The sequence below is a fragment of the Lipotes vexillifer genome, unplaced genomic scaffold, assembly GCF_000442215.2.
Source record: "Lipotes vexillifer unplaced genomic scaffold, Lipotes_vexillifer_v1.1 scaffold31, whole genome shotgun sequence".
Lineage (NCBI taxonomy): Eukaryota > Metazoa > Chordata > Mammalia > Artiodactyla > Lipotidae > Lipotes > Lipotes vexillifer.
The window spans coordinates 4235851-4251417 of record NW_006792454.1 but is presented as its reverse complement, the minus strand read 5'-3'; the positions used below and the strand labels follow the sequence as shown (position 1 = coordinate 4251417).

Genomic DNA, 15567 nt, shown 5'->3' with positions numbered 1-15567 from the left:
GCTGAACAAGTTCTTGCCCTACCTTTCCTTCGTTCCCATTGGCCCAACTCATATTCCTAACCCACCTGAGATCCAGACTTGAATCCCCCAGTCAGACATAGGAAGAGCATGACATTAGGCAGAAGTCCAGTTCTCAGTTTACTGTTATTATGACAGTTTAAAAATTGTTACTTAACCCTTTGCCGACCAAGGAGACGTCCCCTCCGAAAGCTGTTGTCAACTTGGTGACGCAGTACAATCCAGCAGTTATAAAGCAGAAAATTTTGATTCATTCAAGAAATTTGACCGAGCATAATCTTTGATGATATGTTTATGCTGAAATTTGCAGTTGACATCTGCAAGCTGAGCAGTTTAATTTTTCAAGCCGTCCTCTATGGCTCATCTCCTAGGTAACTGCTGCTTAAATCACACCCGTGGGGCTTTTTCCTTATCAACTATTGACTTTCTTTAACTATTTGGCCCGCCCCTTCATTTTCCATATCAGAGCCCAAAATGTAGCCAGTTACCTATTTGTGTAAATAAAGTTTTATTGGAACATAGACGTGCCCATTAGTTTAATTTAAGTCTGCTCTGTTTTCCCTCTATAGTAGCAGAGGTGAGTAGCTGTGAAACACGGAGCATGGCCCATAAACCGAAAATGTTTAGAGTCTGGACCTTTACAGAAAAAGTTGTTGACCTCCACTGTATATTTATGTGGCCTATTTATTTATGTGTATTCCTACTTCTTGACATGTGGCATGCTAAAGAATCAGTAATGTCCTTTTAGTACTCTCACTCTCTGATGGTCTCACAAGCATATATAGGGAAATACTTTTGCTTTTACCTGTTCCACCTGTGCTCTTTCAATTCTCTGGACAACTTCTCTTTGTTTCTGTGCCCTCAACAGTTTAGTCCTCTTCATCTTCTAAAACTTCCAGCCCTTTTTAAGGAGTGAGAGGGAGAGGGGTGACAGCTTTCCGCCTGGCCCTAGGACACACTGGTGCACACACCTGCATATACTTAATGCGTAGATACAAGGTGCCGAACACATGGACAAAAATCAGGTTTGGTGTCATTTTATTTCCCCTGTACTCATCCCTCCCAGTTTCATATTTGTTGTGGTCACAGCAGTACAATTTTGTGAAGGAGTGCTTGATACGGGCCAGGAAGGTTGACAAAGGGAAACGGAAGAGGAGATTTCCCTCGACCTGCATGCTGGATTTCTGTAAGCAGAGCAGCGACTCATCAGAAGGCCGAGTAGTTAAGCTGTACTTGAAGAAAAACAGGGATAATAATACCTCTTTCCTGCATTTTTGCTGTCTAAATGCCCTGTGGAGTGAGAGAAGACTTCAATCCCTGTGCTTGTGAATCCCTTATCTTTCCCAAACGTTAAATTAATTTTTAAAGCTATTTATTCAAAGTTGACTTAACCACTAGAATAGGAAAGATCAGACAAATCAGCTGCAAGAAATGAAGTATGAGGAAACCCGAACTCTTTGACAAAGTATTCCTGGGAGTAAATGTGTTGAATGAAGCCAGCGGGTAAATGATAAGGGCCTTTACACTGTGGATGTAAGAAGGCAATTTATCAAGAGTACATGAACTCTCCAGTGACCACACGTCAGGAGGAAACGAGAGTGGAGGAGGAGCCCTAAAAAAATACACTTGAAATACTAAAAAGTGTGAGTGTGTACGCGCGTGCACTTTTAAATACGCACATTAATATGCAGAAATACCGGTGTGTTAAAAGAGGAGCTGCTCAGAGTGTACACGTACGGTAGCCCGTGCTGTTGGGGGAGAAGGTATTAAGAATGGTTTCGAGCTTGCAGAAACCTTGGGTGCTTGCAGGTAGGGTTAGGATTTGAGCCTGGTGGTTGTTGTCTGATACCCATTTGCCTGACTCAGGAGATTAGATGACCATCTTTCAGGCTCACGTGTTTATCTCTTTTAATCTTCAGAAGGTCATGTGTACAATTCTGATAGTTGAGCTAATGCTTTTGTGTTCTCTTCAGGAGTTCAAAGCGCCTCTCATTCGTTATCTCATTCATCTTTTCAGCATCTCTTTGAGCCCTCTAGGTGAGACAGCCCTATCTTAATGGGTCACTTTAGAGGAACCGAGGAAAAATGTCGTCACATTATCTGCAGTAGCGTTGTTCCGGGTAACTCAGATAAGGATGGGGATGAGAATGTATGGCTTTATCTTGGCTTTCAGAGCTAGGAAGAAGAGATGTGATTTCTTAGATCTGAGGAGAAAAAAGCCTAATTGTTGAAATATTAGTTCCACTAAAAATATTTACTCTGAGAATGGTCATCCCCAGTTTTCTGCGCTGAAATGACGCAGCTGAAATACACAGAAATTCTCGTACTTTGATTGTAGTCATTTTTTTTTCCAGTCTCATCTCATACTGAGCCCTTGTCAGAGCTGTTAATAAAATACCTAATTATGACTTGAATTCCTTTTCTTGTTTGTTTGTTTCTCCTGAATAACTTTTAGAGAACACTGAACTAACAGGTAAACAGCAAGAGGGGAATTTAGGAGAATTAAGTCTTGGGATAATTCCCCTTAGCTAATTCAGCTTTGAGGTAAATGACTAGTCCCCCGACCCAGAGGTCAGCTTTCCTTATTCCCTCTGAGTTAGTCCTTTTTGCCCTGTGAGTCTAAAGAACACCTTTCTTTTCCTCTTCAAACCATCCAGGTATCATAAGGGGTGAATCTTACTCAGAAAAACAATGCTGGTTGAGCCCGCTCTTGTGGCCGAGTTGGCAGTTGTGTGCGTGTTCCTTCTTTTGGTGCAGGGAGGGGAATACCGTGGTAACTTGGGTTGAGCCATAGTTCAATTAGCAAATTAATTAGTCAGGTTTTTAGCGCCAGCCACAGTCATTTAGAAACCTCCTCAGTGGCTCTCTTCCTGAAAGCCAAATGTATTTTGTATTTGCTGTCATCTGCAATTTATAAGCACACGGAATCCAAAAAAACAAACAAACAAAACCAGGAGGAGGTGGGAAGAGCACTATTTACATTGCACAGTCCTGCTGAGACATCTGTGATTATGATCCAGCTATTAGACATGGAGCCCCCTGTAACTTCCGGTAACTCGTTTCTCCTTTCTTTGTCTCTGCCCTCTCCTTTTTATCTCTTTATTCCCACCTGCCCCTGGACCTCTGGCGGGACCACCGCAGCCTTGGATAAGCTCAGCACGCAGCACCTCTACCACCCCACCCAAGTGGAGATCGTGCAGTCCAACGTGGTGTTTGACATCAGCAGTCTGATGCTCTACGGGACGCAGGCGGTGCCTGTGAGGCTCAAGATCCTGCTGGACCGTCTCTTCAGCGTCCTGAAGCAGGAGGAGGTGCTGCACATCCTGCACGGCCTGGGCTGGACCCTGCGTGACTACGTCCGGGGGTACATCCTGCAGGTAGGGGGAGGACGTCAAGCCGGTGTCGGGGGCCAGCTGGAGAAGGGCTGGGGTAGGAGCCCTCGGCAAACCTGCCCTCCTTCCTGCCCCTCACAGGCCCGGGCATGCACACCCCATTCTGGTTAACGTGGTCCTTTTGGCAGGCTGCTCAGGGAATTGGAAGAAAGGAGCTGTGGGCCAGCGGGACGGCGTCCGGCCTCCGGCCTCAGTGGTGAACGTTAGAAAGGAAATGGTGGCCTGTTGCCTAGGATTGCTCTGTTTGCATTCTTTTGAATTCAACTCCCTCTCTCTACAACACGGGCCTCCTGGCTTCCCCAACAGGCCTTATCGAAGCCCTGCTAAAAGGGAGGGTACGGAGGTGGGTGATGGGTGTGCGAAAATCTGAAACTGCACTTCATCTGGGTTTCGTAGGGCTCGTTCGCACGCTTACTTGGTAGGTTTGGTGCTTTCTTGGTTGTCTCTTCTCTGTACCCTAACCATTTATTGCTTCTTCGTCCAAGTCAAAGGAACAACTCTGTAAACTCCCTGCTTTTGTAATCAGTAAACCCTCACATTCCAAAACATGCAAACCTGGTTGTAGATTTGGCCTTCACAGTACCTGTTCCTCCAGCTTGAGCCCCTTCTGTGTGTCAGGGGCACTTCCGGTCTGGTAAGAGTCTTGAGACTTTTCCGAAGGGCCTGCAGCCTCCACTCCCCATGCCCCCAGCCTCCTCGCCTTTTCCATCATTTTTTGCCGTATGTCATGAGTCGTTTTGCATTGTGTACTTTGCCTCTGAAATGCTTTTATGGCCATCTGTCTTCCCACGACCCTTGAAGGGTAAATGTTGAAAGCAGCATGTTGGGAGACCCCAGGATCCAAAAAGACTACACTGGACGATGAAGAAATACTCCCTCCTGCCAAAGGAGATCACAGTTGGAGAAGGTAGAATCTGAAGTGATGTTTTGAAATTTCTTATGGGGGATAATACCAGGAGAACTGACCCATTCAAAAAAAAAAAAATGGTTTTGGTTCTGCCAGCCTTGTTGATTGCCCGAACCACCCTGTGTTGTGTGTGAGGCTGCCAGCTTGGTATGTGATGAGTGGCGGAGAGGGCCTTGAGTCTCACCCTGGCTTTAACCTGGCGTGAACACACACACACACACACTCCTGTCATTCTCCTGTGTGGTACCACTGGGTGTTAGCCAGGGCGAGCGGATGAGGGATGCTGAGTGGAAGTAGAGAAAGGGGGAAGGTAGGATCACCCGCCTGCTCCCGTGACTGCTTTAGTTAGCGTAGAATCATTTCATAGTGAGACGTCAACTTGGAAGGCACAGGGCATTTGGCCCTCAGAAGATGAGTTGGTGCTGATAATAGGAATAATTATATATTACGTTTTCAGTTTATACAAGACTTTCACAAGCATTCTCTCATTTGCCCCAGGTTGGGGACGTTTCAGTGGGGTGAGTGGAAAGTTAAGTCCTGGGTGATCAGGGGGTCCTGAGGCGGTGCAGGGGCCAGGAGGAAGGGGCCAGGAAGAGCAAAGCATGGAACCAGTTCCACAATCCCCGCTTAGGCCAATCTGGAGACACACACAGTGCCACGTCTTTCTACAGTTGTTTCCACACATGATTATTAATGTCCATTTGGGATGGGTTCTACCCTGCAGGAAGGAACAAACCTCTTGCAGATTTCTGAATGGCACTGTCAGCTTGGCTAAGCACTCCTTCCTTTATAAACTGTAGGGTAGTATATGCCCCGACCTCGTCACATCTTTACTGCCTCCAATGCAATGCTTCGTTCTGTCACCAATGCTGTATTTCAGTTCCATGGGTCTGTTTTTGACTGAGATAGCTGGGCCATACACTTGATCTCTTACTGTTGAAACACAGAGATACGAGCATGACTGTGATTAATTGCCATCGTAACAACCCAGTGTCCCGTAGCATTTTGATGGCAGTAAATACAGAACCTGCTCGTTGTTCTGTGCTGTAGTCCTAATGTTCTGCCTTGATCGGTGCCTGTTCTTTGTTTTACTTGAAATTATTACTTAGGTGTTCATTTTTTCTCAGCATTTCCACATAACTGTAAGACAGGCATAGAAAATGTACTCCATATTTAGTTTTGTGTGAGGGCCTAGTACAAGAGAAATTAAATTTCAGAGGAAAATTCAACAAAACCACAAACTAGTATTTATAGTCTCTTATTTTGGGGTGAAATACTGCCTAATAAAGAACACTGTCACTTATTGTGATAATTACTTAATTGCGAAAATTTTAATTAATTTTCATTAATGTCTTAGAGATTTCGAGAAAGTCTCAAATTTGATATAATCTGTTTTCTCCGCTCAGGGTCTGAAATTGACATTTTGAGAAAATCATAGATGATTTTTATATTCGAGGAACACCGGGTTTCGTTTCTGTCTTGTTTTATTGGTAGTACTGATGTCATATGGATTTTATTTAAATGATGCTTTTTGTCATTCAGCATTTATCATCTGCTTGTTTCTTGTGAAAACAATTCTTGGTTTAGGAAAAAAGCAAGAGGTTGAAGGACACAATACTGTTATTTATGTAGTGAGAAAATGCTCATTTCATTAAAAAAAAATAACCAAGAGCTAGACTATAGAAATAAACCTTTTTTGCTCTAAAGCAATGTTATTTGATTATTGGCCAGTACTTTTAAAATTATATATGGTAATGGTAAGGTATGCTCAGATGGCTTGGAATATAATTATATGTAACATTTTTGAGCAGGTACAGACTATAAAATGTGCGTCCAAAGGTTGTGGAACCCTATAATGCACGTTTGGTGTACAAGTCATTTTATCTGGCTAAAACTCAATTGTCTTGTAGCCCTCAAGGCATCAATTTTGGCATTATTGCTCTCAACAACAGTATATTGAATATTATGTCAGTCAGAGGAGAATAATTATCAAGGCAAGTTAGGGTGGCTGTTAGTCTTACCACATATTGACTTGGTTAGCAGCTGGCTATAGATTGCGTTACTGGGCAAATGAAGATGTACAGTAAGTTGAACTGGTGAAGCCAGGATATTAATTTAACTCTCTCTGGGCCCAAACCTACATCCCTGATGTATAAACACAGCCACTTCTGGTTTCAGAAATAGTTTTGAATGTGGAAGAATAGCAGTGTCTGATCTGATTTTGAATTTTTGGATTTGGGGGGAAAGAAGAGCTAGCTGTTCAAACCTATCCTTTGCAGGCGTGTTTGAAGAGGTTATTAAAAGAGAAAGGGAGATGATTGTGGTGGCACAGATTTATTTGGGGCTAGCAATATTTTCCAAGGGTCCTGTACTGTTTCTGTAAAAATTGATTTTCACTTATATGATTATCTGTGTGATTCATAAGCTAACCAGCTGGCTGTAAAATGCAGAGCAAGACTTGGACTACAGTGACTTAAGAATCCAGGTAGTACACAGTATTCTCCTGTGTACCAATTAAAGTGTTCATTCAGAAAGTACCAGAAAAGTGAAGTAAATTTTAGGCATTTTCTCACAAAACAGAAAAAAGGAGGAAATAGGCAATTTGATCCTAAAAAGCAAACTGTAACGGAACATGAGATATTTTTTTCTGCTGCTGAAGAGTTGTTCGTATTTCAAGTCTACATCTCGCAGTACGTTTATTCACAGTGAATAAAAGCAGTGTCCTGTTCTTTCCCCATTTTCCTTGTCTTTGGCCTAGGATATAAGAATATGGGTGATTATCACTGTTGAATTTAATCATTTAAAAATCAAGTGTTCACACAGTCTCTTTGCAGTTTGAACGTGTAACTGACTTGCCTGGGTTCCTGACGCCAGTCCATCTGTGGCCATCTCCTCCTTTGCAAATGAGTCCTGCCAGAATTCAGGGAACCGTATCAGACACTCTGAATAATTAGCTGAGGGGTCAGCAGCCTGGTGAGAGGACGAGCAGTGATGCACATTTCAAGTCACCTGTGTCTTGAAACAATCAGGACTAATAGAACAATCAACCCTCTAGAAGAACATTTCCCAGAGTATCCTGGGTGCATTTGTCTTCCGGAGATCCCACCTGAGCATTAGGCGGACCTACCCTCTGGATCCTTTCCTTAGAGCCTAGTGATAACATTAGCATAATAAAGGCTCTGAGAAGTTGGTTTCTGAGAACAGATAAGTAGCTTCCACCAACCTTGCCCGCTTCATAGCCTCTTCCTGTGAAGCTCATTAGAAGTCTTCCATTCCTGAACACCCTCAACTCTTCATCAACTTCGGGTGCCTGTATGTGTGGATTCTTCTACCTGGACTCCCCTCCTCGTCTCTCTGCGTGGGCAATGCCTTGTCCTTTAGGTGTCCACCCACTTTTTCACGGAGACCTTTTCAGTCCAGCTTAACCCATGTAGGTCTCTTCTCATGTGGCTCTATCTCAGGATTCTGTATCCCTCAAGCTCCAATACAATTTAAAATCAATCACGTCAACTGTTAAAATGGTTTTTTTCCCTGGCTTCCTCACTCGGGAATGCCACAGAGGCAGGGTACTCAATAAGTACTTGTTAAATGAATGGGTAAAGAAACCTGCTTCACTTGATGGAGCTTGACATTTCACCATGGAACCCGTGGAATATCTAAAGACTTCAGCTGGCCCAAGGGTCCTTAGTCTTTCTTCAGGTGTCCTGGGGACCAAAGGCTGTAATAGCAGCTGGGCCATTGAGGGCAGTAAAGAGAGAGGCAGAAGCTCCCACACACGCCCCCTAGCTAGTGGTCTGTGTAGAATAGGTGTTTTGTGGTATGCAAGTGGTAGGAAACAGCAATATTAAGCAAACTCTTGGGTTTAAACAGCCCTTTGCGGAGCAAGTTCACATAGGTTTCGCTCTTTGAATCCTCTTTCTTATACCACCCTCTTGTAGATATTGCCAGTGAATTAACATTTGCAGTTGTTGAAGCTCAGAGAGGTCAAGTGACTTTTCCATGATCACAGAGGCTGCAGATTGGCACAGTGGGTGCACTATAAGCTTCCTGAGGATAAGAACCCCTTACCTCTTGTTTGTCACTGTAACCCACCTCCCAGCACCCAGCCTGGCATGTAACAGTGCTTACTAAATATTGGAGGGAGGAAATTTTGAAATCTGATTCCAGTGTGGGTCTCTGACTCAATGGGCAGTGTTTGGGTGGTTTCCGGCTTTGGTTTTTAAGACTACCAAGCTGTATTTCCAGAATGTGATATGTGAGAGTCTTGTGGCATCAAAGTGGTGTGGTTTGGGAAACAGAGAAGACCTGAGAAGTGCTTAATGGCAAAATTAGGTGAAATTGGTTCCTCTTTTGCGTTCCTTTTCTTGCCTATTTCCTGATACTCTACCTTGTTTCAGGTTCCCTTTGTTCTCTGATTTCCACGACGCAGACTTTTCCTCTAGATCTAATGCTTAATTATGCTTCATTATAAATGCTCATCTTTGACTTACCTTTTCAGGGATACGTGCCTTTTGTAATTGAGTGTAAAAAAGCAAAGGTTTTATACCTAATTAATAAGATTTCGACTATATCATGTGCAGGGAGTGGAGCAGAGTCAAAGTAGCTCTTTTCTCGGTCCATAAAAGGATATCAAGTTGGATAGTAAAGGGGGCCCTGGCTGTTGAGTAAGAAGATCGGGCTCAAGTCTCAGTACTGCCACTGATTATTTATGTGAATATGGAAAAATGTGCCATTCTTACCCATGGTTCCTTCATCTCCAAAATTGAGATAATCCTTTATATCTCTCTTGCTTTTGAATGGCAAAATGATGAAATAAGGTGGGTGAAGTCATGAAGTTGTAAACTCCAATTCCAGTTGGTACTTTTCACTTACATCTATGCATAGAGCTAGGTCCGACCAGTTAACGGCAGGGCCGTATCAGGGGCCAAACATGTTTCTCTGCAGATGTCCAATGCTTAGAAAAAGATAGGAGGCACATTTTAGCGATTAGTTAATGGGATAAATGTTAGTCGTTTTAGTAAGTAAACCCTGAAATACTAGTGGCCTAGCACAATAGGAATTTCTTTTTCCTCCTCAGCGAGACCAGCCGACGTTTCTGGGTGGTGAACACTTTCCTCCCAGAGGGGATTTGAGGAGTAGTAGTTTAGAGCCTCTGCCGTTTTATGGCTCTGCCCTTCTCTGGGACCTCAGCTTCCTCATCCCGGTGGCAGTCCCAAGAGAAGGTGGGTGGAGGGGTGGTGTGGGAGGTTTTCATGGACCAGGCCTGAAAGTAGAGTGGGTCACTTTTCCACGTGTCGCTAACGAGAGCTTACGTCTGATTAGGGCCATGTGATTGAAGGGAGCTAGGACACTCGTCCCACTGAACAGTCGCTCCCTGTTGTGCCTCTGCCCCTGCAGGATGCCCGCAGGTCAGTGCCCTTCTCATGTGTGGTGGAATAGCCAGCATTCTGCCTTCTTTTTAAACGGGCCAGGAAAGCTTAGGGCAGAATGTTAGTGTAGTTAAGGCAGGTGCTTACTAAGTTCTGGCTGCAGTTCTTACTAAGTGTGTGAAATAGACTCATGTCTTTATCCACCTCAGGCTAGGCTCCCTCACCTGTAAAACAGGGATATTGACTACCTCATGGGTTTATTGTGAAGATAAAATCAGATGAAGCACATAAAGCATTTAGTTGTGCTGCTTGCTAAGTATCCAGTAAATGTTAACTGTTAACATGATGATGAAAAAGATGATGATATAGGCTGCTCGAGACTGTTGCCAACCTGGCCATTTTAGAACTGTGTGCATAAAGCAGCCTTAAATCCTGGATATTTTATATTTCACCATGCCTCTTAGAACAAAGTGTCTTACCAGCCAGTCTGGTAAAAAGGTAGCTACTGTTGAATTGTAAATAAATAATACATACGTACCTATGCATATACATACATATACACAAACTTGCATGTACATAGTACATGCTTGATTTTACAAATAAGAGACGGGAGAGTATCATGACAAAGATTTTGGACTTTGGAGTGGAACAGACGTGGGTATAAATCTTGGTTTTACCTTTTGATAGCTCTGTCACCTAAGATAGGTCATTTAACATATTTGAACCTGAGTGTCTTCATCATAAAGGCTATTCAGATGATATGTATGAAGTCCTTAGTGCAGTAAGTAGCCCACAGCACTCTTCTGGAAATTAGCCATTACTACATGGTGTGTGCATGTGTGCTTTTTTTTGAGTAATGACTTAGCTCCATATATGACTATCATTTTATTACCATTGCACTTCTCTGTTTCATCAACTCTTTCAATACCCTTCCAAGCACCTGGCAAAGAATGAATGAGTACTTGATAGATTTATTTAACTGATTAGAGTATCTGGGCTTTCACCCCATTGCGTAAAGTAAAACTTATTTAAAATAGTCACCCTTTTTTTATGGCTATTATCTGACCTCACAGATTTTGAGGAAATTTCTGGAGCAGAAAGAAAAATGGATCTAGGTATAAATTCATTTAGGTAGTCCTTTAAATAACCAATTTTGTTGATTAATTACTATGTACTGAGTACACAAGAGAAGATCTCTCAGGAAGCCTTCACTCACAAGGAAAAAGCATCTGTTAACAAATCGTGGGAATTAAGCTCAAAACTATAAGAACATACAGATGACCCATAGCACTGGCATAGAGTGGGATTATTTGACTCCAACTAAAGATCGGATTATCAGCTCCATGGTATAAGGGGTCTTTGTATCATTTCAACATATGTGAATCTTGCAGGCAAGAAGGATCACAGGGGGATCAAGATCCCCCTGTCTTTGGCAGGGATATACAAAAGTAGATGGTTCAGGACAGTGTACTGTATTTACAGTGCCTGTTTTCCCAACCGCTTGGACTATTGTATAGACGGTATCCCAGCAATCCTCCTAACCTCCCTATTAGAGAGAGAGTTTCAGAGACTATTATCGTAGCTGAAGGCCTCAGGCAGGGTCAGAGCTGGAAATGGAATACAGGAATTTTTGAATCCCTTGCCAAAGCGCTAACTATTGGAACAGCAATGAGAATAAACACCTTATATCCAAGGACGTAGCTTGATGTTTTGTGCTCAGAGCTGAAATAAAAATATTCCTCCTTTTACCCTTGCAAAGTAGAAATACATAGCCCACCAAATTCTAGCATGGAATTCAGTGACTACTGGAATAGGATTTATGTCTGTGGGAGGTGGAGGGAGGGTTTTTGTATTGCCCAGAAGGAGCAGAAATGAGCCCAGAGCTCACTGGCCATTTGCCATTGGTAAGAACCAGTCCAGATTTACTTGAAATGGATGTTCTCTGTGATGGCATTGATTAAACCATATGATCTCCAGAGCAACACTCTTTTATGCTCCTTGTTGAATCTAAAGTCTAAAGTTCCTGAGCTTTGGGTGTAGACCTCAGTTCTACCACCGGTTAGTTCTCTAGCCTTGCAAAAAGTCAGTAATTTCTATGAGCCTCATTTTCCTGATGATACCTACATAATAGGGTTTTGAGGATAAAGAGAAGTAATTTGTTAAATTCATAGTATTGCTCAGTAAATGTTAATTCCTTAAGCTGAGCGATTTCCCAATTCCCCACTCACCAAACCCTTAAGTTCCTAAAGCAACAAAGCTTTGTGATTCTTCTACGTGTCCATATATTTTATTTGAGCTACTGTGTCCTTTTCTAATGTTTCCCCCAATTTGACAGAAGGGGCAAGTGGAGAATGAGAGGGGCTTGCTCGGGAAATGAGCTCTATCATGACTATAGCAAAAATCATGGGAAGGCTCTCAAGACCCAACCCTAGCCTACCATCTGTTTCTTTGGAGTGACCTACATTTCAAACACTCATATGTGAGATGGCGAAGGGCTGTGAAAAGCAGAAAGTGAGATGAGGATCTGTGCAGGTTTCTAGAAGCTTTTGCTAAATCTGTGCAGATGGGACAAACATAAATAAAGATACACTTTTTTGATTCATGCATGACAGCTATGGAAGTAATGCCAGCAGCAACTGGAAAGTAGAACGTGGGCCAATACATTTGCTAGTAGAATTAAAGTGACCACTGCCAAATTGAATTACTCTAGGAAGACCTGTTGAAAGAGGAGATTCTTCAGGAAGAAGAGAGAGATTGTTACTTAGTAGAAGGGCTGGAGCAAACCTTTTTCCGTTTAGGAAGAGTGTTAACGTTGGGGAGAGTTGTGAACAAGTTTAAGGGAGAGCGTTGCATTTCGGTTGGGTGAGCAGCTTAGAGCTGAGGTGTTGGTGAGTGTGGTTAGGCCAATCTGGGCCTGTTGATCAGAAGCTGTTCGTCATTCACATGATGTTTACGTCACCATCCGTTTCTAAGGGGAGGGACTAGTGATTCTGCTGGTTCGCAGACCTGACATTTGCTGCTAAACAACTTAAACTTAAAAAGGTGGATTACTGGCTAGTAACTTCATAAACAGTTATTTTTAGAAATTCACCATTTGAGGTCCTGTTGCTATCGAGGAAGTATTTTCATTTGTTGGTGGCAACTGAGTCACCTCTGTATCCCCTCTCTTTCTTTCTCTCTCTCCCTCAGTCAAGGTAAACTTGGGACGAGAGACTTGGAGGGTAGGCTGGACAGTGTAGTTTTGCGTTAACAGTGCAATGCCTCGTATGGTCACGAGAGACCGTAGTACATCAGACCCCAAATTAAGAGAAGGAGATATTGGTTGATACGCATTTACTCTCCAGAGCTCTTCTGCAATTTACTGTGTGTTTCTCACCTCTAGCCCCCAGGAAAGCATTTTTCAGAGACTTTGAGAACTGAAGGTCCTGTCTGTAAGGAGAGGTTTCCTTGTTCTCATGTAATTTTCTCTCTTTAGCAAAGCCATAATAATAGTGTCAGAGGCAGCTTTCTAGTTAGAACGAGTAATGTGGTTACTGTATTTTCTATTTTTATTTTAATATGTTTTTCCTGCTGTGGATTTTTTTTTCTTTTTGGTTTTAAAAATAGCAGTTGAGTAAATGTGGTAATTCGAAGAATCTGGTGCACATTGCATCCTCTCTGGGATGTGATTCTGAAGGAATACTTGTCTACAACGGGCATTGTTTTCCCCCCAGATTCCTTCGTGGGATAAATAGGAGAATGTTTGGAACACAGACCACTGAAAATATTGGCTTACGGTCAGGCCAGGTTAGGCCAGGCTTCAGAGAAATTGACATCTAAACCATAGAGTATCTATACCATAGGTTTTTGCCTCTAGAGTATCCGTCAATATTAAGCCTGTTTATTTTACGGTGTGTTGATGAGACACAGAATTAGGTAGGTAGCTGGGGATGCACCTTAAATTGGTTCATTCATTTGCTTCTTTTAAAAGTACAGCACACAGGTTTAGAAATTTTAAATTAACAACAAAACACACTTAAATTCCCCTTGAAAGGGTAATTAAGAGCTCTTTGTCTCTGTGTCCTGTCATCTCTGCCAGAATGAGAGTTCATGCTGAGTATATTCCATTGAGTCAGCCATCATTCCATCACCGGCAGGAATCACTTTTCCACATATTGACATGTGAGGGAATGTCTGCTTGCAGTAGCCATGGGCTCGTGCCAGATTTTGAGATCCATAGGGGCAGTGCTGGGAGCTTTTCAATTCTGAATCAGAGATCCAATTCATAATAGCTGAGCCAGGGAAACTGGGTTGAATCTGTGGCCAAATCCAAGGCAAAAACCTCTTTTTCCCCTTTCCCTTTTTGCAGTGCTTTATTGCTTTAAAATATGAGTGCCTCTGTCCATTGATCCTCCGGTGTCTTTACATTGGATTCAGATTGTGGTTTCTTAGGTGAAAAGGTCAGTGTTTTATTCATTCAGCCACACATTGATGGAGATTAACTGAGAGCAGTACAAGACATTTGGATCCTGTTAGACCTAGGGCACCTGAAAGAAGTTTCTTTTTCTCCCTACCCTTCACTCTGCCTGCTGCAGAGGAGGATGGCCCTGTCTTCTGGGAGTGGGGGAGGGTTTTGATTGGCTTTGTGTTAACTGCCTCAGATCCATGGTCATAGGGTGAGTAAGAACCCCTGAGAATCAAACATGTCATCTGTGTAGCATCACCTGATTTAGTGCTTTTCCTCAAGTCTGAGGTGTCTCCAGGGGACTTTTTTCCCTTGCAGCCCTGATCTTTCAGTGAGGTGCTAGTGTCTGTCCTGAGCAATAACAAGGAAAAACCATGAAGTGTGAACATTTCTTATTAGGCGGGTAAATGTCATTAACGCCTATGCAGCCTTCTCTGCAATCTGAATGCTCTTGTCAAGAGAGTGACTAACTGAAGCCTCCTGTAAAATCATACACATGGAATTTAAGAGGCTGAAGTTTCACATTTTAATTAAGCAAGGTCATTAAGCTTCCTTTGCTTATGGATTTTTGTAGTCAATTACACTTGTGTCTGATACAGACAGACACTCTCCAATAAGCCTTTCGAAAATCCACCTACAAAAATTATTTTAAAAATTTGAGAAATGCTTGATTTACTTTAAATCAGAGTTTTAGGTAATTCTTGATTTTTGTCAGGAGTAGATGCTTCTTTCTGTTTTAATTTTATGGAGACCCGTATACTCATGCATTATACCTGATCATAATATGCATGTTTTCATATGTGGTGTGAGAAGAGTTAGCATTTCGACTTAATGAGTAGGTCAGCTGGTTTGATAAAAAGTCTGAAGTGCATAGTGTTCAAATAATGATTTTATTATTTTCATTACTTATACAGAAATCTTTCTCCAGCCATGAGTTTGCCTTATGTAAAATTCTAGTACTTTCCTGAACCAAATTTTTTTTTTTTTTTTTTTTTTGCGGTACGACGGCCTCACTGCTGTGGCCTCTCCCGTTGCGGAGCACAGGCTCCAGACGCGCAGGCTCAGCGGCCATGGCTCACGGGCCCAGCCGCTCCGCGGCATGTGGGATCCTCCCGGACCGGGGCACGAACCCGTGTCCCCTGCATTGGCAGGCGGACTCTCAACCACCGCGCCGCCAGGGAAGCCCCTGAACCAAAATTTTTATAAGCAAAGTTTGCTTCTGTAAACCTCTTCTGCTAGTTTGAGAATTTCAGATTAATTTTTTGTTACTCTGGATTGTGTCTTTGAGTTACAAAAGAAACACATGTTGAATAGTCGTATGGTAGGAGGGTCAGATACAGAGGTAAAATTATCTCCTTCACTATGCCTACTAATTTTTTTTTTTTTTTGCGGTACGCGGGCCTCTCACTGCTGTGGCCTCTCCCCTTTTGGAGCCCA

At 42.8% G+C, this 15567-nt stretch overlaps 1 protein-coding gene across 1 annotated transcript in view; it reads left to right on the top strand.

Moving 5' to 3' along the window:
* Window positions 1-15567, top strand: part of BNC2 (basonuclin zinc finger protein 2) — a 299077-nt gene that overhangs the window by 170820 nt on the left and 112690 nt on the right. Inside the window, exon 4 of the mRNA XM_007465653.1 lies at window positions 3160-3395. Coding sequence (XP_007465715.1) covers window positions 3160-3395 — 236 coding nt within the window. The remainder of the gene's footprint in view (window positions 1-3159; window positions 3396-15567) is intronic.